The 26,280-nt window shown below is 33.2% G+C and overlaps 2 protein-coding genes across 2 annotated transcripts in view; both read left to right on the forward strand.

Moving 5' to 3' along the window:
- The first annotated feature begins 1,720 nt into the window (after positions 1-1,720).
- On the forward strand, positions 1,721-9,029 carry LOC111063176 (28S ribosomal protein S10, mitochondrial). The gene is made up of 5 exons (XM_039433120.1): positions 1,721-1,917; positions 3,499-3,684; positions 6,062-6,201; positions 6,813-7,014; positions 8,883-9,029. The coding sequence occupies exons 1-5, from the start codon at positions 1,891-1,893 to the stop codon at positions 8,979-8,981; spliced, it is 654 nt and encodes a 217-aa protein (XP_039289054.1). The 5' UTR covers positions 1,721-1,890; the 3' UTR covers positions 8,982-9,029.
- Positions 9,030-11,187: 2,158 nt separating this feature from the next.
- LOC111063729 (protein phosphatase 1 regulatory subunit 37-like) overlaps positions 11,188-26,280 on the forward strand; it is a 32,326-nt gene continuing 17,233 nt past the window's right edge. The window contains exons 1-5 of the mRNA XM_039433121.1: positions 11,188-11,571; positions 20,374-20,471; positions 21,590-21,736; positions 23,985-24,104; positions 25,895-26,045. Of these exons, the coding sequence (XP_039289055.1) occupies positions 11,367-11,571; positions 20,374-20,471; positions 21,590-21,736; positions 23,985-24,104; positions 25,895-26,045 (721 nt within the window). The 5' untranslated portion in view covers positions 11,188-11,366. The remainder of the gene's footprint in view (positions 11,572-20,373; positions 20,472-21,589; positions 21,737-23,984; positions 24,105-25,894; positions 26,046-26,280) is intronic.

Genomic DNA, 26,280 nt, shown 5'->3' on the forward strand with positions numbered 1-26,280 from the left:
GGTCTGGTAAACTAGTGATGCACCAGCCTCTTGCCAGATGATTGCTGGTCTGGCAAGCTAGTGATGCACCAGCCTCCTGCCAGAATCTGGTTCTAGACCCTATTTGCCAACACTATTAGTGTGATTATAAGCGCAATACGAACTAATGGCCATGGACGGGCACTTGGCGACTCACTGGTGGTCTAATGCAATACAAGCCTTAATATACGTCAACTTCAGTACCTATTCTACAAACAAAGCAATGAGCATTAATATAAGCTATACTTCGGTATTCTACAAACAAATAAATTAATGTTAAAAAAACTACTACATCAATTACTGAAAATATGAGATAGTTTTACAATTAGATACAGTAGTTAGTATCAGAAATTTATTATAATGTGTTTTCTGTGTGGAAATTAGCCTACTCCACTATGGCGTACCATGTTCTACAGTAGGTTTTGTTTGTTTTTTGTGAATTAGTAAGTGTTTAGTAAGTCATTAGGTGTTTGGTTAAAATTATGAGTTTTTCCTTTGCTCATCAACCAATTGTTTACTATTGTTTTGAACTGTCTAGGATGATTAATCTGTTTAAGTTTTTCAGGAAGTAGATTATATAATTTTGGTGCTAAATGATTGAAATGTCTTTGGTACAGTGCCTTCCTTGCAACATTGGTGATAAGAAGATTCGTGTATCTAGTGTTGTGGTTGTGGTTTCTAGTTTAAAATGTTGTTGGATTCTTATGTAATCTGCATGGTATCTCTTTGGAGTTAAGCTGTCTTGGATCCATCACGTCAAACTCATTGAAAAGCTGGTCCGATGCATAGCGTGGTGGCTTCTGGTTGATGACCCTCATGATCAGCTTCTGTACCCTGAGAAGCGGTTCGATGTGTAAGAAGCTTGTAACTCTCCATACTACAATCCCATACAGCATACAAACAAAGAAAAAAATTACTTAAATAATGATAATTTTATTTTTTCAGGCGTTATACCAGTCAAAAATTTGGAATAATGCAGCTCTGCAAACTCAAATAGTAACCCTTTATAGAATCGAACCATTTCTGGGACGAAGTACATTGAATACTGGGAGCTCCTGCTTAGCTAGGGCGGCCATCCATACATCAAGCTGTTGTTCAACTATATCCGTTCAACCATCGGAAGAAAACAAGGTATGTAGCCAATGCGTTTTGAAGGTACCTTGAAAACGTTTTTGTATGTAGCTAAGATCCTGTCAGATCCAACCGTCATAATTCATCAAATAATTTTTCTCATATAAGTTACCGAATGTAGGTCGAAAATATGGGGCAATGACCTATTATAATGACCAAACAATGGGCCATATGAATAAAGTTGAGCTTGCTTATACTTCTAAAATATGGAGCATTTGCTTCATTTCCTATGAATAAACGTGAGCAAAACCTTTTGCTCATGTTCATCAAAAAAATAGTTTGAGCATTTGCTCAAAAGTAAAAGCTTTTGCTCAAAATTGTATGAATAAACTAGAGCATTTGCTCAACTTTTGAAGCAAATGCTTCAAAAAAGGTGAGTCTAGTCTTGAGCAGCTTATCACCTTTTGCCCATAGTAAAATGGCTCAACTAATCCGTATGAGGAAGAGGAAACTATACCAGATACGTTCACAACCAATAGTTGAGAACTATAAAACTCTTATTAGATTCAACCATGATATATATCACCATTATCCCTACAAAAGAAGATAGTCAATACAAAAGATAGTCAATTAGATTCAACCATGATATATATCACCATTATCCCTACAAAAGAAGATAGAATAATGCTAAGACAAGTGCTAATTTTATAATTTCCAGACACCTAGCTTTATTAACTTGTTCACCTGAAGTTTTCTACCCAGATCACAGTCGGCTTGATCGCAAATCGCAATTGAAAAACCATGTTAAAAACTCTTAATTTGTGCAAGGTATGTATTTTTTGTTGTTTCTTGGTAAGAATCAGTTTGAAACTGAGTTTATTTTTCTATTGTATCAACGTCACTACCGACTAAGATACATGAATGTGATCGTTTAAAATGACAGTCGAACAAATAAATCTTGTCTATTTACCCATACTCCATACAGCGGGGTTTTTTATGCCAATCTGCGTCCAGGCTACATCCAGTAATGTAATTTTTCACGTTAAAAATCTGAACTTCAATTCCGATGCAGTAGCTTCTGCAGGTCAGATTTTACATAGCATTGTTTGTTAGTTGCAATTTTCCGTTAGTGGCTAACCTTATTGCAGTACAAGGCCTCAACTTTACGGACGTCTCAGAGGCGCTGTATTTTGTTTAGCTCGTTAGCCGAATGTATTATTATGGAGTTAAGTTTAATCTATAAGAGCGAAATAAACGCCTCAACTTTACGGACGTCTCAGATGCGCTATATTTTGTTTAGCTCGTTAGCCGAATATATTTTTATGGAGTTAAGTTTAAACTATAAGAGCGAAATAAACGCTTTCCATAAGAGTCCACGCATTTTTTGACGACGCTCAAAATAATCTCAGCGCGTAAGACGCACATATAGTTGAAGCCCAATGCAAGATCAGACCTCAAGATTGATGGCTGGTCTGGTAAACTAGTGATGCACCAGCCTCTTGCCAGATGATTGCTGGTCTGGCAAGCTAGTGATGCACCAGCCTCCTGCCAGAATCTGGTTCTAGACCCTATTTGCCAACACTATTAGTGTGATTATAAGCGCAATACGAACTAATGGCCATGGACAGGCACTTGGCGACTCACTGGTGGTCTAATGCAATACAAGCCTTAATATACGTCAACTTCAGTACCTATTCTACAAACAAAGCAATGAGCATTAATATAAGCTATACTTCAGTATTCTACAAACAAATAAATTAATGTTAAAAAAACTACTACATATGAGATAGTTTTACAATTAGATACAGTAGTTAGTTTCAGAAATTTATTATAATGTGTGGAAATTAGCCTACTCCACTATGGCGTACCATGTTCTACAGTAGGTTTTGTTTGTTTTTTGTGAATTAGTAAGTGTTTAGTAAGTCATTAGGTGTTTGGTTAAAATTATGAGTTTTTCCTTTGCTCATCAACCAATTGTTTACTATTGTTTTGAACTGTCTAGGATGATTAATCTGTTTAAGTTTTTCAGGAAGTAGATTATATAATTTTGGTGCTAAATGATTGAAATGTCTTTGGTACAGTGCCTTCCTTGCAACATTGGTGATGAGAAGATTTGTGTATCTAGTGTTGTGGTTGTGGTTTCTAGTTTAAAATGTTGTTGGATTCTTATGTAATCTGCATGGTATCTCTTTGGAGTTAAGCTGTCTTGGATCCATCACGTCAAACTCATTGAAAAGCTGGTCCGATGCATAGCGTGGTGGCTTCTGGTTGATGACCCTCATGATCAGCTTCTGTACCCTGAGAAGCGGTTCGATGTGTAAGAAGCTTGTAACTCTCCATACTACAATCCCATACAGCATACAAACAAAGAAAAAAATTACTTAAATAATGATAATTTTATTTTTTCAGGCGTTATACCAGTCAAAAATTTGGAATAATGCAGCTCTGCAAACTCAAATAGTAACCCTTTATAGAATCGAACCATTTCTGGGACGAAGTACATTGAATACTGGGAGCTCCTGCTTAGCTAGGGCGGCCATCCATACATCAAGCTGTTGTTCAACTATATCCGTTCAACCATCGGAAGAAAACAAGGTATGTAGCCAATGCGTTTTGAAGGTACCTTGAAAACGTTTTTGTATGTAGCTAAGATCCTGTCAGATCCAACCGTCATAATTCATCAAATAATTTTTCTCATATAAGTTACCGAATGTAGGTCGAAAATATGGGGCAATGACCTATTATAATGACCAAACAATGGGCCATATGAATAAAGTTGAGCTTGCTTATACTTCTAAAATATGGAGCATTTGCTTCATTTTCTATGAATAAACGTGAGCAAAACCTTTTGCTCATGCTCATCAAAAAAATAGTTTGAGCATTTGCTCAAAAGTAAAAGCTTTTGCTCAAAATTGTATGAATAAACTAGAGCATTTGCTCAACTTTTGAAGCAAATGCTTCAAAAAAGGTGAGTCTAGTCTTGAGCAGCTTATCACCTTTTGCCCATAGTAAAATGGCTCAACTAATCCGTATGAGGAAGAGGAAACTATACCAGATACGTTCACAACCAATAGTTGAGAACTATAAAACTCTTATTAGATTCAACCATGATATATATCACCATTATCCCTACAAAAGAAGAAATACAAAAGATAGTCAATTAGATTCAACCATGATATATATCACCATTATCCCTACAAAAGAAGATAGTCAATACAAAAGATAGTCATCACAAAATAGGAGATAGGCATTTAAGAAGACGAGAGTGTGGACGATTATAAGAAGGCTATTGATATTATAAGAATATGCTGAAGATTATTATAGAGATGACATTTTTTCACGCTATTATTTCAAAATTCTAAACTCAACTAACCTAAAACTCTATTCATAAATAGAAAACAGAGCAGACGACGCAAACACAAGCGGTGCACCCTATTTGCATATTTAGCGCTTCCGTGAGCTATAAAAACAAAGTAAGGCTACAAAAGCGAATCAGCTGATGAAAAATCTCTAAAATACGTGAGCATTTGGTCAAAAGTTCAGGAGCATAAGGTAAGAGTTTAAGGTAAAGCTTATTCATATAAAAATGAGCAAATGCTTTTGCTTCTACCTTTTGCTCATGAGCAAAACCTTATGCTCCATGCTCTTGCTCATGAGCATTTTCTCTGGTTTTATTCATATGGGCCATTATGTTTTACTATTACGTTGACATTTTTAATTATCTCCTCCTTCAAGCTGTCTAGAGTAATGTACCTGTTCAGAAAGCTGAGAAGCCTCCTGAGTCTCAAGAGACTTCTAATGATGTATCATGCGGTGTTTGGCAGTCATGTGCTGCATGGAGCTCTTGTTTGGGGCCATTCCAATGACATCCTGCTTCTTCAAAAGAAGGCACTGCGGATCCACCTACAGTGACTTCATTGTCCATTGGCAACCCATCTTCAGACGCCTGAAAGTGCACACCGCCTTCGGGCTGTACATACTGGCCTCACTTATTACAGTGAAGATAAACAGGGCTAACATGATGAGTAGGTGTCAGGTGCATTCATACGGTAGGTACCCGCGGAAGGCTACAATTGGAGATTCCACGCTGTAGGTTGTCAAAAGTGAAGGACTCTTTCCCAGTGTTGGCACTTGAAATGTTCAGCCTGCTGCCGGGCTCGGTGAGGGATCTTCCTATTGGTGTGTTAAAGAAGAGGCTGTCAAGGTGGCTGATTGAAAGAAGCTATTACAGTATCAGTGATTTCCTTGGGGATAGCTTTGAGGGACTGTGATGCCACGCCATCTTGATTCTCAAGTATAAAGTTTTTATTTTTGACGCGATCTATCCGGGAACACCTGGCTAACCATCAAGACTTTGGATATTTGCAGGAATACAGCTTTAATGGATAAACAAAGAAATTCCCCCACCCTCTTCGTTGCTTTGAGAAATACATCTCTACTATTCCTTGAATGATTAAATTCCTTGGATGATTATGTTTTCAGAGTGCATATTTGAATACCATAGTGTTCTATCTTCTTGATAGAAATAGATAAGATACTGGACTGTCGATGGGGAAACTTGAGAATCATATGCCTACCAGCTACTTAGTTCCAGTGTATCATGGTACCTAGTCGATATGTCCTTAGTAATATGTCCACATCCATATTAATGGTATTCTGGGGTCATGTGATGGTGAGGGCGAATCCTTCTACAGAAAACAATTCTCCGTCTTATCACTATGTCATACGCAATGAAAATTATAAATTATTATTGAATGGTCCTAGTTAGTATATCAGTCTGGAAACGACTACCACCATAACCACCTCTAATACATTAGAAGTGGCTATGCTACCACACATCTTATCACATATCTACCACAGATCTGTTTACTTAGTCACGTTACTACGTTCACTTAGTATATTCATTCATCAATTTGAAACCTTTCCATTTCCTCAAGTCATTCATAATCTAAACATTGTTATACTTTTCCAGAATGAAGAGACAGCTGAACCTGACAAACTTTACAAGATGGTTGAAATTGAAGTGAGAGGCAACGATAATGCTGTTCTCAAGAGCTACACTCAATTTGCTACTTCAGCTGCAGGCCATCTTGGGATAGAGATAGGCAAATGGTAAGGATCTAGTCGCTTTTTATCTCATTTATTCAGTTTCATCCATTAACAGAATGGAAACGAGAAGGATTTTAATTTCAATTTTTCAATAGCTTCTCCCGAAAGTCATTTTGTCTTCACCTAAAATTATTTTTAAATTTTTAAAGCTTTTTCCCACTTTTTTTTGCTCCAAATATAATTGAATTGAACATTTGATTTTTTAGGCTACTTCTGTCACAAAAGTTTTATATTATGCATTTATGATTTATCATTCATTTCTGTTGAACAAAGAGTTTATTCACTAGATGATCCCAACAGAAGTATTCATTGATTAACGAGGATTGAGATAAGGTGATTTAATGATCTAAAATCCATAAGCTCGGCGCGATTTGAAAACACGATTGTTCCGGTATCAGTCTACCAAAATGTACCACCAAAATTCACTGTGGTTTTCATAACCACTCATATTTATCTACTTGCCTCTTATATTTAATATTTATATAATATTGATATCAACTGTATCACGAATGTATTACAGAATTTAAAATTACCTATCAATTTCAACTCCTTTTCACAATTCTATAATATTAGATCTATTCCGATCATTAATAGATTTGATTTATATTTTTCAGCTGGGCTCCTGAAAAATCTCACAAAGAACGGTATTCGTTGCTGAAATCAATTCACGTGAAAAAGAAGTACATGGTACAGTATGAATACAGAACGTACTACAAGTTCATGCAGTTTTTGAGGATGACTGGATCCACAGCTGACACCTTTCTAGAGTATATACAGAGGAATTTACCGGAAGGTGTAGCTATGAAAGTCACCAGGGTAAGTCCAGTTTTTATGTCTATCTGTTTTCGGCACTTCTAGAAATTTTGTTAGCACTAATGCCCGGTTGCAGAGTCGACAAATAACGTCGCCCATAGTTAACAGCGCGGACTTAAATATTTAACAGGCCAATTTCGTTGCAGAGGCGTTCTGTTACCTATTGCTCAGCCGATAGGTAACAGCCTGCCAACAAACAGGTTTTTCCGTTGCAGAGACGAAAACCCTACAGGCAGATTACGTCATCTGAGGCTACCAATGTGCTCTTAATTTAAATGCCCAAAATCGTGCTTATAAATTCACTATACTTTCGCGCCAAGTGTATTTTAGGGTTATGTTGTCTTTTTTGCATGTTCTAAAAGACAGACGAAAATGATCATGCATGATAGTTGAATACATTATAATAACGTTAACTATTTGAAACTGTAGCCAAAGTGTAAATAAACTGAATAAAATATCATTGACTATTCGAGTAGCTTGGACGAAGATGTCATACAATTTTCAATACTTAATTTAAATAATCAATTATTATTAATTAATTTTAATAATAAGGATTGTATGCAGAGTCATTTGAAATATATCTTGTAAACTGGCTGCTTTGCTTCCAAGATAATATATCAAAATGACAGAAGGCAATGGAATAATTCTGGTCAAAAAAATTTTTTTTATTAATATTATACAATAATAAATACACCAGTCACTTATTTTACTTTCACCTCTAATTTTATTTAACTGGATTCATTCATTTAGCTATCAAAAAATCAAATTGAAATAAAACTAAAAAAAATCAAACTGAAAATAATTACAAATTAGTCTGCAGTTTACGATCTTGATTCGTAACCTCCAAGCATAAACAACTCAATAAGCAGACAGCAGTTTTGTGATAAACAAGCGCCATATTGTGACGTCATCCGACTGGAGGTTTGGAAGAACTGTTCACAGAGATTCTCTCTCCGTTGCCAATACATTAGTTGAATAGAAGCATACCATGCAAAAAGTGGTAGCAGCAGTGTGTGCCTTATCAGAGCCATAGCTAACAGGGGTCTGGCAAACGACTCTGCAACGAACATCTATTTATGGGTGAGTTGTTAACTAATGGCTCTGTTAACTATGGGTGACTTTATGTAGCGACTCTACAACCGGGCATAAGGGCCGGTTTCCGAGCTCGGGATTTAGCCAAGTTCTAGACTTTGAACAACTGGAGTCAGAAAATTGGCTTTCCTAAACGGGGCGTAGTCGCAGTTTTTATGATAATCTTTATTTTCTCATTTCTAAATAATTCAAAACAGCTGAAACTTCACAATATTTTCTCATAATTTAATTTTATGTTAAATTTTCCAGTTTTTCGAAATTCAATTTAAACGTAGACTGTGATTACGTCCCATTTCGGAAAGCCAATTTTCCGATTCCAGCTGTCTAGAACTTTACTAAATCCCGATCTCGGAAACCGCCCCTTGAGGTAGGCACACACAGATCGTCATCGGACGGACGGAACTCATCGGACGATTAGATTTGATACATTGTTTTCAATTGGAGTGCGCATACATATACGATGCGGATAGGTATGTGCACTCCAATTGAAAACAATGCATCAAATCTAATCCGCATCGTATAGGTATGCGCACTCCAATTGAAAAAAATGTATCAAATCTAATCGTCCGATGCGTGCCGTCCGTCCGATGACGATCTGTGTGCGCCTACCTTTAGAGTTATTTTTAGATATTTCGTCGATAAATTAACATTTTTTCAAAATAAATTCTTGCCTAAAAATAGTAAACAAATTTAAAAACTTGGCCAACATTCTTCAATATTGTTCACTTCCTTGTTACAATTTTACTTATTTTACTGAATTTTTGTTAATTACTTTCTAGGTTTCACTGGAAAGAATCCCAGAGCATTTACAACAGCCTACCATGTTGGATTCATCAAGTGTTGGTACTCCAAGAGCCATCGAGGAGAAAAATAACTGATTTTTGTAACATATTTAGATTAGTGTAGTAAAGCTGTTTGAAAGTGAACAACTTTTTTCTTATTGTATTTTTCCTCAATGTGTGAGATCCCTCCAAAAATTTACGTGAGAACAAATAGTTGTATTTTTACAAATACTCAAGAAGTTACTTTGTTACTTTTTTTGTCTTCACCGGAGTCAGCTGACCGGGGAATCGTTATGAGCCCTTGAATGTGGTTTCCATGACAAGTGACCTAATCTGAGGTGTGCATAGGTATGCTTCTCAAGAAGCTTGGTTTCAAATAGATTTGATGCAATTAATTCTAATAAACTAGATTCTGAAAAATAAAACTGTATTAAACTGTATAAAATGATATCGAAAGAACTAATATTATTTTTCTGTAATGAAATATCATTACAATCCTACAAATCCCGGAATGTTTTATATTTCCACTTTTTTGATAAAAAACGACAATTGTATCCTGTACCCTGATTGCCTATCTTTTTCTTTTGTCTGAAGATAAGCCTCAACTGTTAGAACTATCTTCTAACAGAAGATATTGAAAGAAGAGCCTTATCAGATTATTGATAGGCTACGTTAGTGAAGTAGTCTGCCATCAGTGCCATGTTAGTACAAAATAGATTGAAAAAGGAACAGAATAAATGCACACCACTCAATTTTTCCCTCACGTCTCTGTAATGTGAAACATTTTGCCGTACGGTAACTTGAAATGTCTATTCCCATTAAAATAGTCATGTCCAAACCATAAATATTGTTCATTCTCCATGTAAGAATAACTCAAAATTTTAGCACCACCACTTGTAACTAGGTGATAGAATTTCCCACGCTATTATATTGTTTTTCATGTTTTTTATTTTCATGAGAGCTCCTCGTTTGCTGCTCCAAATGTCAGTTTTCACTAGTTGAGAACGACTTACAGGTGAACTTGATATGGATTTTGTTGGAATAGAATATGTTATCAACGGTGGGATGAAAGTGAATTATGAAGTGTACTCAAGAAAAATCCTGGTGTTTAAGATAATGTGTTAATAAGTTGATTCTTGAGAAACAGCTTAGCTGATCTATCTCTCACTCATTTTAAAAGAATAGAGCACATTTTTAGTAGGGTAAATCAGATGATCTAGTTGTAACTATCAACCTCAGCACATTAAAGGTATGGTACGGTATTTGGGTCTGTCTCTATAAGCTTTCAACTACCTACAAGATAGAACAAGGGGGTGGGCGAAGACGCAGACTGTGTCATTAAAATTCGTGAGGTTGGGGGGGGGTTCTTTTAAAATAACGACTGACGACCTTTTTTGCGATACCCTAATGCTTTATTTGGTGGAGGAGTGGGTCGTATTAACCCTTATTGTGGTGGGGGGGGTGTTATATTTTGAATATTTGTGGTGAGGGGGTTTTATTTTGAATATTAGTTTCGTCATTAAGGTTGGGTTTGTCCCTGGCTAAAATTTAATACCTAGTTGGTCTTGTTCTTGTGCACACTGTGACATCGACATGTAATGAGGGTTGAGTGTCTGAGAGAAATATTTTTATTAAAAAATTGGTACCACCTTATTATCAAGATCAAGTCGTCCCGCATCGGTGTGCACAGGGATCTGCTGCAGTGTAGTGATTTGATGGAATTACATTGTAGAATCTTCACTAGTCTTGGAAGGCTACCATCAATCTATCATAAGGAAAATACAAGTTTATGGCTTTATGCCATCATGGATCATGGAAGATTGAACCATATACCTCTCAAGCTAGAGTAGTAATACGAAGACCCACCTGTTGAAGATAATTTCAGATAGTGGCTCTGGCTGAAAACCAAGTGATACAAAATGAAATTCTTTTCAATTCCTATTCAAATTCCAATTCTTCTTAAAAAAAATTTCTGTGTTGAATAGAAAAATTGCCAATTTACATGATAATTGATGATTAAATGTGACTAGCTCTCATAATTTTTGCTATTCTTTTCAAACCATCTTGAGAGTTTTCAGACCTAATTAAACACATACTTCAGACGTAATTAGCGTGCAATTGACTAAGTGCAGAGAAGTAGTGATATTTTAAAATATTACAGTGGGCAGATGGATTATGGATTATGCAGAAATAATGGCAATAGATTAACACAGAACAAGTAGAAAGTGGTGATGGCAGCCCTGAAGTTGGAGTGGTGGGGCTGATAACCATTGCATAGGTCAGCTGTGATATAGAAACACAACAGATGTTTCAGTTCTCCAATATGGCTGCTTTCAAATTTTTTTGGTAGGAAAAGCCGCGAGATAAATAGTTCACGCTTTACTGTTTAGGACCTCTATACTTTAGCAAAACTTTTAACATGTCCTGGAAGATGGTTTCTTTTATTTTGTTTGTTATTTGTTGATATGTTTGTGAATAATAATGAACAAAGAAGCAAACATAAAATCTGATCCGCTGTCACGAGATATAGATTCGAAGACGACCTTGAGTGATGGCTCCATGCAGTCTTGTTTTCGAAATCGCAATGAAAACATTAAGAATAGCAAAAATAGGAGAGTATGTTTTGCCGAAGATGAGACGGATTTGGTCACCGGTTATTTGGAGCCACCCAATCCTTGGGAATTCTGTAAGTATGGTGCGCAACTTGGACGATGGCCTTGCTATCTTGGCTTGACATTACAGTACAGTACTAATTCCAATTTTTAATTTTAGTATTATTTTCCTATCTATTCTACTTTTAAAAATTTGATTATACACCTTCAAAATTCTCAATATCATTTGAATACATTAAAGTATTGGTTAGGTAGTCGTCTGCTCAGCTACGGTATTGATATACAAGTGGCTTTTGTTATCAATAGTCCTACCTATGTTCTCACTTGGTTATCTTTTTTAGAATCAATTTTAGTTTTAGGGATTATATAGATTGAGCTTTCTGTCACCATAGATTAGTCAAACCAAGATTTATACGTTAGATGAATGGTTAAACCTGATAAGGTTTTCCTAACCTAATCCCCAACGTTTCCATATGAGAAACGATAGTGTGTTGCGGCAAATTTAATTTATGGCATTTACTTTTTAAAGTTTAAATTTGTTAAAAATTAACTCAACATTTTTCTTTATTTGTAGATTTGAATCTTTTTTGTATCTCTTTGATCTGCTAACTTAGATAAGATTAGGTTATAAAATTACTGTAACTACACTTGAGAATTTATAGATTTATTAAACCTATAAGTTAGTTTTGTATGATTCAATCCATATTAAGTTTAACAGCTCAACCTACAAAAATTGGAAATTGCATGTGTCACTTTCAGAAATTATACTATTGTAAGTAGGCCTAGCCTAGGTAGTCTATAATAGTTGTCTACTTGATTATGATTAATGGCACTGACCACTTATGCACGTTAACATTGTCCAGTCCTATTCTAATTTCTAGTACCCACTATATTAAGATATATCAGCCGAAAGTTTGAATTAATAGGCGATAAAATTAATTTATTGTATTACTGAAACCAGTGACATCAGCTCTGCGATGCTCTTACACTGAGTTCTTTGAGAACTAGGTAAGGTAATTTCCTTATACATAATTCATATTAATTAATATAAATTGTCATTGAGTAAATGCGTCATTGGTGGAAGTTAGAAAAAAATAAGAACTGCGCTTGATTGGGTGGCCAGCTAAAAATAATTCTATTTTTTTATTTATAATCAATAGTCCGGCCGTTTAGAACAAATCAAAGGTTAGTTATCATTCGTTTATTTGGTTGACATTATCTCTGTCATTAAATGGTAATTTGGTGTAGGGTCTTGCATAATAGCATCTCCATTAAAACATAAAGTCATAGATAACCGTGGTTACTTACTTTGATACTTGAATCCTTCGTCGTTGGCTGGGATGACCAAGGAAGACTAGGGGTACCTTCCCTCAGATTCTGGTGATGACATAGACCTCATTCAATCTTCATTTGTAGGACCATTAACCAGCCAGATGAGCTGGGTAGGTCATCACGTCAATATACAATTTCACACAAAAGTTTTTGACAACACTGTCACGTCATTGGAGAATAAAGGCGCATCCTCCAGTTCTGTCAGCGAATGGATGGGCCGCTCCACTAGTTGCTCCTTCATCGTGCGTTCGAAGTCAATTTTTAGCATCCTTTAATGACTTGGGGTGCTGATTTAACAATTTAAGTGCTGCTATGTGGAAACTCCTCTGAGTCCCGGTCAGTCTGCTACGGCGCTACGGGGTATATCCAAATTCCCTGCACCTCGAGTTTGGTGAACATGCACATTGCCCCTTTTCTTCAGACTGTACACCATGTTTTTTACATATTATATCAATGAGCAATAGGCTATATGTACTGGCTGAATATTGTCAGGATTCTCAAGATTCATTTATTGTCAGAACACTTTAACAAAAATGCAAGACAAAGTCAACAATTCAATAAAAAAATTCTAAAATATAACAATAAACGTTAATAGTCATCACAGTCACATCGTAATATATACAAAAATAAGACAAAGATAAGCAAATTCTATATAATATAAGAAACATTTTTAAAACAGGTATATCACAGAATAAGAAAATACAAAGACATCACCACAAATCCTCATAACCATATGGACAGCAGTCAATTAGAATCTTTCTAACAGAAACCTTAAAACTATTAATATCACATTCTTTAATATGAGACGGCAGTTTATTAAATAACCTCTTTCCAAATTCAACAAAACTTTTCAAAGTTGAATGGTAATTGCACTGTGATAATCTAAGTGCTTCTGCTTGTCTTGTAAAATGATTGTGAATATCACTATTAATTTAAATTTATGGGTAAGATGGATAGATTTTTTCTGGTATACATCAGACATTCAAACACATACAAAGCATAAACAGTCATAATATTTAGTTTTTTAAACAGAGGTCGACAATGTGCTTTGCTATCTACTTTACAAATGATCCACTCAGTTTTCTGAAGAGTGGCCTCCAGTGTTCCAGGCGGTCCGAGAAGGTGATAATCCTGATTGCCTTTTTTTGAAGTAGGAACACGTCCGATGCAGTCGAAGAATGCCCCCAAATCAAAACCTCATAGGTTATATAGGTTCTGGCTGTGGAACAGTGAATGATATGTTAGTAAATATTCCATTGTCACCACATATATCAGCGTTCTGAGTATGTGAAGTACTTTTGAAAGTTTCGTGCAAGTCTGAGTGATGTGTGTGTTCCATTTCAACTTCATGTCAATCCAGACTCCCAATAATTTTACAGGCTTATTTTCACCATTCCAAATTTCATTTTTATAAGGTTGAGCTGTTATATCCTGCACTAATTCACAATACTTTACTTGAATTTCTTGTAATATAGTTACTTCTCAGGGAAACGATAAAAAATTAGGATCATTCTGAACATAGAAAACATTATTTCAAACAACAACTAACCACCTAATGACTTACCAAACACTAACTAATTAATAATACGCACAAAAAAACTAACAAAACCTATTCTAGAACATGGTACGCCATAGTGAAGTAGGTCAATTTCCACACAGAAAAAACTAAACAAGTTGAGGACACATTATAAGAATTTTTTGTAACCAACTATTGTATGTAATTGTAATTTATCTAATATTTTGTGTAATTGATATTGTAGTTTTAGTTTTTTGGGGAATTGAACATTTATTTATTTATTCTGCTAGACTTCCTTACACAATTACAGTTCTCTAGAAAGTGTGCTGACAGAGAGCTACTTGAAAGGTATGATCACATTATTAGATATATGCGCAAATGCACGCGTTGCCATACATGCCAAGCGCGCAGATGAGAAACAAAATGTTGAAATAGCAATAGGAACACTCACACAGAACGCATGAACTTCTTGCTTGTTGCGTTCAGTGTGAGCAGCCACATGCAAGTCACAACGTGTTTCAGTGGCTCTTTCCACATTTTGTTTCTCGACTCGTGCATGATCTGACGTGCACTTGCACACTCACGCATCCTATGTCATCATACCCTTATAAGGGATTTGAATAGAGAGGAAGGAGCTACATTTCAGTTTCAACTATCTTCATAGAGCATAATATCCCAATTGTATGTCATCCTTCTAAAGCTGCGTTTACACCAAAGTATTAACAAAATGTTAATTCTTCCGTCCTCATAGATTCTATAAGATTGAACGGAACTTGACAAACACATATGTTCATCATATGTATGATAAGTTATGTCCAATCTAATAGAATTTATAAGGACGGAGAAATAAACATTTTGTTAATAACTTTGGTGTAAACGCAGCTCTAGTTGATAATTTAAATTATAATTTTGGTTAGTGACGACATAGTTATTTGGGCTTTCTTTTATATATAAAACACCTGATTACTTTAGAGACTTACCAAGATGACTTCACTGACCCCTCGGCTTCAACCCGTCAGATCAATCAGTCATCAACAATTCATACAATGAATGAAGAGATAGCAAAACTAAAGCGTATCGATAATAATTATTCTTGCATTGTTCCAAGTAACTAGTAACTCATCGATAAGTTTCGCATTGTTCACTTTGAATTGGAGTCCCCAATCTGTGAGCCCTGGTTCTCGAATGTGCTTGAAAATTAATGTTTCCATAGTTTTCAAAATTTCCAGATTGATTTTAAAGATATTCCAACTGCTTAGCATAGCAATTACAGTAAATATCCAGTACTTCATAACATTGAAATAAAAACACACATATATCGTCAAATTCTACAGTTTTATCTGGTACAGGACCATGGTTTCGTCACCACACAAGTCACATTTTCAAGCTGAAAATTTTATATTATACTGATAAATTTAGGTTCGTAGGTGAGGCATTAAAATTTTCAAATTTTCAAAAATAATGACAGTCAATTTTACATTTTCTTAGCGAATTCTTTACACAATTAGCTCCAAATATCTAATTTAGACCTACTTGTGTAAAGCAAAAATTGTTGAAAAAGACTTGAAGTAGGACTAATAAATATCGTGCATTGTAATTATTGCACTCTATAAAATGATCGTTGAATCAATAATTGATGATGAAAACTGATAAGTTTTTATAGAGCAATTAATACATTGAGGTAGGTCTTTCCACGGTCATACGCAAATGAAGGGTAATCGAACATGTTAATTATGTCTTTTCCTATTACTGAACAATGGTTTTTAAGCCTTATTCTTACTGTGGTAATCATAGACGTTTCAGTTCGAAGTCATAAACAGATGTGTAATATCTATTTTTAAATGACTGCTTGCTAGTTATTCAACTTATTCATATAGAAAATATTGATTTTATAGCCCAAAATCGTATTAATTTTTTTGAGGATCGTAAAAATACAGAATTTTGAACTAAACGTTCTGTTACTACTCTCAATAATTGGAATAAATACACTATTCGGTGAGAAATTGGTGGTTTTTAGGCCATTTATAGAAAGCATGAAAAATTAACGTCAATAATAAAAAATTACAAATAAGCAATCTTACAGTCTATTTTCAACTAAGTAAATACTTTTTCAACGTATTCAAAAAAGTTTTTTATGTAAGTTGTAACAAATAAAATATTTGTCAACTGAAAGCTGTTAGATAATTAATCAAGGTGAACAGAATATTTATTTTGTGAGTAAACGTTGAATATGGGCTGTACATTCCCTTAGAATTGATATACTGTACTCTTCAACCATTTCATTTTTTATTTTTACAAGAGATGATTGACCGGGAGAGAAAAACTAAGGGAGAGAAATACTTCTTGTAGCCTACTATTTCTTTCCCAAATTTAGATTACATTTTGAAATTCGAAAATAAGGTTATGATTAGTGTATATTTTACCATTGTATTACTTTGTTATTAACTGGCATCGTTTGTTGGTTTGTCACTTTAATAAATTAGATATTATTATTATGTATTTGTTGCGTTAAGCTGCTTAAGTGAGCAGAGCTCCTGCTCCTATTACTGGCCAAGTGAGTTACTTACTAAGGTCATATAAAATGATCATAAATCACAGTATTACTATATTTCACAATGGGAATAGGAAAACATGGGATAAAAATACTTATCAGTTTATAAAAAATATATTATAAAATTATTTTATCAAATACATAGTATTTTTTATTATCTGCAAACCTCAAAATATGATCACCTATTCGACCATCTAATTGGCGGTTCGGTGCCTACTTAGTTGTTCCGTATAGCTTAGAGTACATATCCACTTAGTGTACAGTTTACTAAGCTGTACAGGAAGGTCCACTCATCTCTCATCATCATCATCATAATCCGTCTAATTCACCCACGCACAAGCCTACATGTGGGAATCATGCTCCGCCAAAAAATGATTTAGAGATTGAGGCTAGTTTATTCTGCCTATTTAAAATAATATATTATTCTTGGAGCTCTTTATATTCTGAGTAGTTACAGTTGTTTGAGCGATAAATAATTGCAGATCCGGTTCGATTCCCAATGCACCTGGCATTCTTGTATTATTTAAAATCTTTATTGATCATTGATTAATTCGAAATTGAAACAAACGATTTTTTTATGCAGTCTAAGTCGATGTGAATTGTAACATTCACATCCAAGAAAGTATCCAGTCCTCGAAAATACTCAGTTTTAGGTTTATTGACATAGAAACAGTGAATTGAACATTTTTTTCTATTAAACGCTTTTCAGTCTTGATACAACATTAATCTGACATTAAATTAAGTAATTGAACATTTTTTTCTATTAAACGCCTTTCAGTCTTGATACAACATTAATCTGACATTAAATTAAGTATTCATATTCTACTTCAATTTGCTAAAACTCTAGTCATTGGTATGATTTTAAATTCAAAATTCCGGCTGAAGTTTTTTTCCTTTGAACAACATATCAACATTTCTTTTCAAATTGGTACAATTTGTTAATTATCGTGTCATTCAAGCTGAAATTCACGAGTATTGCGCCAAACTATTGTAAATTCAGGTGAACGGAAAGGAGTTGCTTGACCATATGATACTTTCTTTGGCAAAAGACCAAGTAGTTGTCCCAAAAACACATTTGTAGTGTTGGAGTTGGAACTTGAGATCTGTCTATTCTATTGCTTAAAAGCTAGACGAAATTCATTCTAAACCCCGTGAGACTGACTGACCTTTACATGCATTAAATCATCTATTAGATGAATAAATTATAAATATACGGTTTTTGATTCTCATATTGATAATTTATCTCCCAATCTCAGTTTATTTGATGCACAATATTATTAAAAAAAATAGCAAAGTGTGATAACTACGATTCTTTCAGAATAGTTGTAATTATAGAAAAGTATTCGTGAATTATCAACTATTGAAATGAAATGAACTTTATTTTCCAAAAAACATTACAAACAAAGAAAACTAAAAACAATAAGGGAACTTACTTATTGCATTAGCTTGCATATTACAAGTTGGTGTTAAATGTAACTATATACTTATAGTTTATTAAAAAGAAAGTAACATTGCTGCTAGAATAATTACTATGTCTATTATAAATAATTACGGGTAATATTTGAGGGGAAAATGGTACCTGCATAGGTTTAAAACCTGTGCGCAGGTATTTATTGTCTTTTCAAAAACATTTTTTATCAGAGGATACTTAAATTACTTGAACCATCACAATCATCCAATCTATTTAAACGTGGACTTTAATGAATATATTTATCGATTTTGAATAAATCATAATTCCTCCATCAAATGCTTAGTGCCGGTTGAACAAAAGCCGGTTAAATTTTTACCGTAATTAATTCCACGGGAACCAATCAGAGAAGCCGTCGTTTCAAAAAAGCCTTCTCTGATTGGTTCTCGTAAAATTAATCACGGTTAAAATATAACCGACTTTGGTGCAACTGGGCCATAATCATTCAGTTTTGAAGTACAAAATGCTGGATAAATTTGTTGTGTGAAATACCTGGAGAAACATAGTTAAATAACTAATTTATAATAACTAAATTATTCATAATAGTCATTTTAGAAATGTTTAATGTTAAAATAACTATGAACGTATTTTGAAAATGTTGCTTCAACATAATAATTTAATGAATAATCCCATCATTATGACATTCCAAGTACCGACACTTCATGGTTGTTTTTTATGTATTTCTAAAATAACTCTTATGGAATATGATTCAAAAAAGTTTTTTATTAGAATCAAAATTTGCTTGTGCTCCAGCTATTCTTGAAATGATACAGTACTTCTTTAGAGTATTTTCACTTTACTATCACTCTCTGTATTCGTTTATACAGTATAGTTTTCCTATTGATTCCTTTCAAATCTTAAGACTGATAGAAAATAACATTTTAATTTAATCCTCAACATTTTTTCTTAACAATAAGTCGGAATATTGGTTTTCTTGAAGATTAAGAAGCTTCAAGAAATCAAGAATGCAGTTCACAAACAAATCATCTTGAATCACCATCAGCAATTGTACATAATCGTCAATAATTATTGTATTGAGTCAAGCACGCCAACTATGAATTAAAAAGAGGCGGATCATTTCATCTCTTACAGCACTTGCTTTGTTGATTGAAGAGCATTTATTCAATGCTGAAAAACCGTCCCTAGTAATTTGATTGAAGCTACTATCTTCACTAATAAAGACAAAGCTGTGTTTCATCGAATGGAGTACAATACTCGGAAAAAACTATTATTCAATTTTTAAGGAATGTACTCAGAACTTATTTTTTTAAAAATTGTATCATTAGATTCAATCAAGAAGTTGAGTGTTGTACTTACTAGTAACGACGTCTAAAATGACCAGAAAAATGTTTTTCCAAATAAAATAGATGAGTAGGAGAAATTAATTCGCTTTTATACCAGAGTTAAAATTATTGTGTAACATATTACTTTCCGTATTACATTCTTCCATTTAAATTATTTCCCAATCGGTAATTGTGTTTTAGATGATTGTATAATGTGCCATATTCTATATAGAATACTTGGAATTTAAAAATATAATTTCCAATTTATTTTAGTCAATCCTAGAAAAAAGACCATCTGTCGAAGAAGATTCAACTTTAACAATAAGATTAGCTTTGTTTCAATTTCAATTAAATGTTCAACTATAGTGTGGTCCACGTTATAATGGCAGTGAATAAAGATAGAAGAATAGCGCTGCCGATTCTCGGCATTAATTAATAATATTTCTACACTGTCAAAAACATAATTGTCATCGTTGTGAACCTAGAAAAGGATAGTATCACCGGCTTTGTCGAATGATAGACAAGGATAGCAAAACTAAAGTTGATCAAATGCTGTCATTATAACTTAGACCTCTCTATAGTATGCTGTTGTAGAAAGGTTCACGATAAACTATCCTGAAAGGATTAAACTATTATTAAAGGTTTATCTTGAAGATAGTTATCTTAATAAACGTACATAACGATTTTTTTTTCAAAATTGATCACATTTTTTAATTACTTTTCTAGGCGAAAACGTAAATAAAGAGGAGGTGATATCGAGCTACTTGGAGTCGTGCGAAAAGCATGGATCGCGTCCCATATCCAGTGTACTGGAGCAGTTGCAGGTAAAGCTATTGTTTATTTAAACATCCATTGACTGTCAAGAGCTTACAATAGAATAAACAATAATACATAAGTCCTTGAATAGCCAGTATAATTCTTACTTATTATCAGGTTTCCCAGTTAGACAATTTAGATTTCACAAAAATATTTTAAAATATAAAATAGGCCACTAAGTTATTGTAATTGATAATTCCACTTAATTTGTATTATAGATTGATTCTGTGTTATCTACATAAATATACAAGTTTAGTATCTTGTGAATTGGTAATATAAAGATGGAAGGGATTTTTTGTGTAGTTGAGAAGTTGTTATTGTGGTAATTATTCATATTGAATGAAAAAGACTAAGAAATTGATAAACAAATGTTTATAAGAGATTGACAATGGTGTAATAACCGAAACCGGTCTTTCTAAGTATCAATAAATCTGTGGTTTTTGACAATTTCTCAGTCTTTTTCATTCAATGGAAGGGATTCATTCCTCTGTGAGAAACGTGGAACGTAAGAACATAAAATTTCTACCATTGAAAAATGTGCAATGTTATTATCTAGTTTAATGTCCGCTAGTAGAAAGATGAACTCTTGTTAACATTTATGATTGTGGGATACAATCAAACTTTCAGAAGTTCAATGTTAATAGCCCATTCACAGTAGTATTAAGAAAATCTCCAATTTTCTGAATGTTTTGTAAAAATATATAAAATTTGTTTTTTTTTTTAAATCATGTGGTAGTTGGTAGATTGGCCTGGCTAATGGGAGATTCCAACTACTAGTCATAATTTACTTTCCTTGAATCACGGTGTAAATAAGATTGAAGAAAAGCTCTAGTTTCTGTGAACTTTTTTTAGAATTTGAAAACAACTGCGCTGTTTTTGAAAGTTCAATTCTACTCTAACATTAGTTGGCCAATTATTATTATCAGTTATCGTGTATGAAATTTCCACTTATACAATCAGACATGTAAATTTGTAAATTCCGGGTTTTTTCACTGCATGCAAGTTCTGAAAATAGAGCCCAGACCTTGAAACGCGTAATTTTTAAAAAACACAACTTGTAGAAGTTGAAAACAAAGTCTACATTAGAATAATATTGTTAGAAATTTATTTGGATGATAATTTTCAGGATTTGGATTTTACTTTGGAGAGAAACGCCTGTCTCGATCTGAAAGGCAGGACATTGACGCCACTTGATTGTGAAACTCTAGAAGAAATCCTGAAACGTGTTCAATTTATTGCTATCAATCTAGAGCAGACGTCAATTGACGATGAGGTAAGTTTCTATTCAATTTTATTAAATGTTCAATCAATAATTCTGTTCTCAATATAATAATATATTATTCCATTATATATAAAATAACATCATAGTACCCTTTTTGAGAACTTAATAATATAAAATATCAAATTCAAAAACAACTTGTCTCGATGCTTACATAATTTTCAAGTTTTATAGTATTCCAATTTATTTTAGTGCGTTCAATGTATATATTAATTAACAGGTAATTTGTATGTGAAAATTTATTATCAATTAGGCACATAAAACAAAAGTAGTAAATGCATAAAAATCTACACAATAAAAATAAAACTTATTATCATGCTGAAGTAATAATAATAGTCACCCAACAGAAGTAATATAATATTATGATGAGAATATACACTTCAGCTCATAAGATGAAACTTGAATTATTTGAACAGTAAATTGATAACTTTTCAAAAAATTCAAATCCAATTTTATTTATTTCCATCTTCATACAACATGCACGATACATTATAATAAAAATTAACAATTCTAATACACAGCATGAACCATTTAATGAAAATGAAAATATCCACCAGCAAAAGTAAAACTTGCTCGCTGGTGGGAGTCCATCCTAAAACTAAAATTAATAATTATTGAATACTAGGAAAAATAAAAAGGAAAAGGAAAAAAATAAGTTCAGGAAAACCTAGAAATACCATATTCAATGCAGAAAGAAAAGAGAATACTCATTAGAAAAAAAGAAAAAAAAACAACAGTTGCTACGAAATATCTTTGACCAGAGTAATTCATCAAAAATCAGATTAAAACTATATTCATACATAATATAATATCATATGATAAATTGCGACACAATAAAAAACAATAGAAATACGAGAATATTGTGATCTGCTATGGTTATCTTATTCACTTAAGGTATTGACAGGAACCCTAATTCTTGGAAAAAATTATCACATATCCATTTATTCAATATTTTACTATTTTGACAATGAGCTAGGAATTCTTCAGGTACCATGTTGATTAACTTGGAGCTAACAAATAATAAGCTGTCTCCGAACTATACTCAGGTTGCTGTGATATACTTTGTATTTTCTCACTATATTAGGTCTGAATGAATAAGATGGCCTGTCAGATTCCTCAAAGTGCTGTCTATAGTTATTAATGTATTCTATCAGCATTTTTATATATAATTGCCTCAGAGTCATGACATCAAAGTCTCTGAATAACTGCTGTGTAGGATAGTCTCTGGGTTTGCGGAGTTTGGTTTTAATTACACCTTTTTGTGTTATAAATAGACTATTTAAGTGATAATCATATTTACCTCCCCAAAGTGTGATTCCATATCTTAGTATTGATTCAACTAAAGCAAAGTAAACAACTTTTATTTGCTTTCTGTCCAGTATTTTATTAATTTTAAAATTAATTTAGATTTCTAATCTATTAATGTAGAAATTGAGATATTCCTATAGTGAGGTCCACGTCATAATGGCAGTATTTGATTAATATAGGTGTTGCTATCCTTGTCAAAACAGATTGCTTATTATTCGACAAAACAGATAGCACTATCCTTCTCTAGCTCTGCAACGTTGCCAAATCCGTTTTTAACAATGTAGAAATATATTAATCAAGGTAGAGAAACGGCAACGCTGTTCTCCTATCTCTATCCACTGCCATTATTACGTGGACCTCACTATAGTGACATAAATCGTGATAACATAATTAATCCAATGATTCATGTTTCTTTAAAATTCAGTACTAGTCAATGTTTTTATAATTTGGATGAAACTTTAATTCAATTTATTAAATAATTTGGTGTAACTATTGAGTGTGCTGGTTTTTTTCATTATATGCTCAGAATAATAATTTCACTTTTTGACGCTCTCAGAAGAGTTTTTTTTTAAAACGTTGAGATTCCGTAGGTACCTACTCACATTGTGATGAATACTTGAATGCTTGTGTTACAGTATTGGACTTTTCTTTGAAAAATGCTTGATATTACGTTCTGGGCCTTGTTTGACGTCTCGAGGAACGACTTCTTGATAGTTTGAATGCTAAAATCGTTGTTTGGGATTTTTTACAAAATGATTCCCAACACATACAATACATATCATTAAACTCTTGAATTCATACGAAAAACATTAAATTTTGAAACGAAAAACCCCAAATTTATATAATACCTGCAACATGTATTATTGAAAAGCAAGATATATTCCAATAAATTTGAATATTATTTTAATTAACTGTTAATTTATTGTATTTTCAGTCATCAGTTGCTCTGTTTGATATGGTGGAATACTACGAGGCTGCAGTCAGTTTGAATATATCTGGAAATCATAGCATCGGAGTCCAAGGATGGCAGGCGTGCTCTCGTATGATCAAACGTGTAAGTTATTCATTTCATAAATAATTTTGGCTCATGTCTTTTTAACTTTTCAAGTGTTTATCCGTTGTTTTTTTACTGCTATATCAACCTTCCAAAACTATAATTATGGATCAGATATGTGTCTTGTGAAAGTGAAAGTTTTTCATCCCAATATTGTGTTGTGTGTTTCAACTTGATAAATGAATACTTGTGATATCTACAATATTTATTTTCAATTACAAATATTTTCTGATGAGAATTTTATAATGGTAATCAACTTCGACTGAAGATATATTTCCAAGCACAATGGACTGTTTCTTCTCATAATTTTTCAAATTCAGTTTTATTTCAGGTTTTACAAAAGCTTCTGATAAACTCTATCCTCTTTTCACTTCGTAGTGTTTCTATATTTTTAAATAGAGTTGGAACTCGACTGTCAATCTTGTCGAATTTGACGATATAAGTGTATTTTTATTTCATTAGAGTTGGAACTTTTTCTTTCTAATTTTGTTGAAATTTAAACTCACTAGAATTTATGAAGACTTTTGATAAACCTTTTATCTTCTGACTTCATTTTGTTCAATAGCGTTGGATCTGTTGCAACTTCTTCATATTTATTTTGCTCTAAAACTCAGTAATTGAATAATTCAAGACAGTATTAATTCAATGTTTTGATAGTTCTTCAATTCTCATTGAGCGTATGTCAATGGTTTTCAAAGTTTGGTTCATTGGAAATCGGAAATAATTTTTTCCTACAGATACCTTGAAAAGTGGCCATCACTGCACTGATTACAGGCCGCAAAGAATCATTTTTCCGCTCTAGTGCGCAAAGTATTACTTTGCGTACTCCAGATTTGCAGCATGACAACGCAAAATAGTTAGTAGATTATATGGAGCACCAGTGCAGGAAAATCAAAATTAAGTTGGTAACACTGACTATGGTATAGTGAGGTCCATGTTATAATGGCAGTGGAGAACAGCGTTGCCTATTTATTATGTGCCTTGATTATAGTCATTTCAATGCTTACATAAAATAAACCCCCTTCAAGCAGTCAGATAAATTTTCAATTGAATTAATAATTTTGGCTCATGTCTTTTTAACTTTTCAAGTGTTTATCCGTTGTTTTTTTACTGCTATATCAACCTTCCAAAACTATAATTATGGATCAGATATGTGTCTTGTGAAAGTGAAAGTTTTTCATCCCAATATTGTGTTGTGTGTTTCAACTTGATAAATGAATACTTGTGATATCTACAATATTTATTTTCAATTACAAATATTTTCTGATGAGAATTTTATAATGGTAATCAACTTCGACTGAAGATATATTTCCAAGCACAATGGACTGTTTCTTCTCATAATTTTTCAAATTCAGTTTTATTTCAGGTTTTACAAAAGCTTCTGATAAACTCTATCCTCTTTTCACTTCGTAGTGTTTCTATATTTTTAAATAGAGTTGGAACTCGACTGTCAATCTTGTCGAATTTGACGATATAAGTGTATTTTTATTTCATTAGAGTTGGAACTTTTTCTTTCTAATTTTGTTGAAATTTAAACTCACTAGAATTTATGAAGACTTTTGATAAACCTTCTATCTTCTTACTTCATTTTGTTCAATAGCGTTGGATCTGTTGCAACTTCTTCATATTTATTTTGCTTTAAAACTCAGTAATTGAATAATTCAAGACAGTATCAATTCAATGTTTTGATTGTTCTTCAATTCTCATTGAGCGTATGTCAATGGTTTTTAAAGTTTGGTTCATTGGAAATCTGTCACAATTTTTCTGAAAAATGAAATTTCTATTTTCAGACGAAATGTTTGGAAGAACTGGAAGCCAGAAACACGACACTGACGGAACAGTACATGCCGATATTGAGCCGCGCGCTTCGACTGTCATCGCAGCTGGTCGTTCTCAAACTCGAAAATTGCAATCTCAGTGGACGTCCCATTGTTATTCTTGGTAAGTGCCTTCCGATGCCTCATATTGATCTTACAAATATTTTATATTTCTTAAAATGTATGAATTCAGGGCTACTTTCTTGTATTTATAAAATAGAATAATTATAGTACCCTTTAAAATTGAAAAAATGATAAAACATGAATACAAATTGTAACTACTAGTTTCGGTGATCACACCATCGTCAGGCTAATTTCTTTTCCATATTTTCATGAATATAAAACACTTATTAAAATTG

This window comes from Nilaparvata lugens, chromosome 7 (assembly GCF_014356525.2).
Source record: "Nilaparvata lugens isolate BPH chromosome 7, ASM1435652v1, whole genome shotgun sequence".
Lineage (NCBI taxonomy): Eukaryota > Metazoa > Arthropoda > Insecta > Hemiptera > Delphacidae > Nilaparvata > Nilaparvata lugens.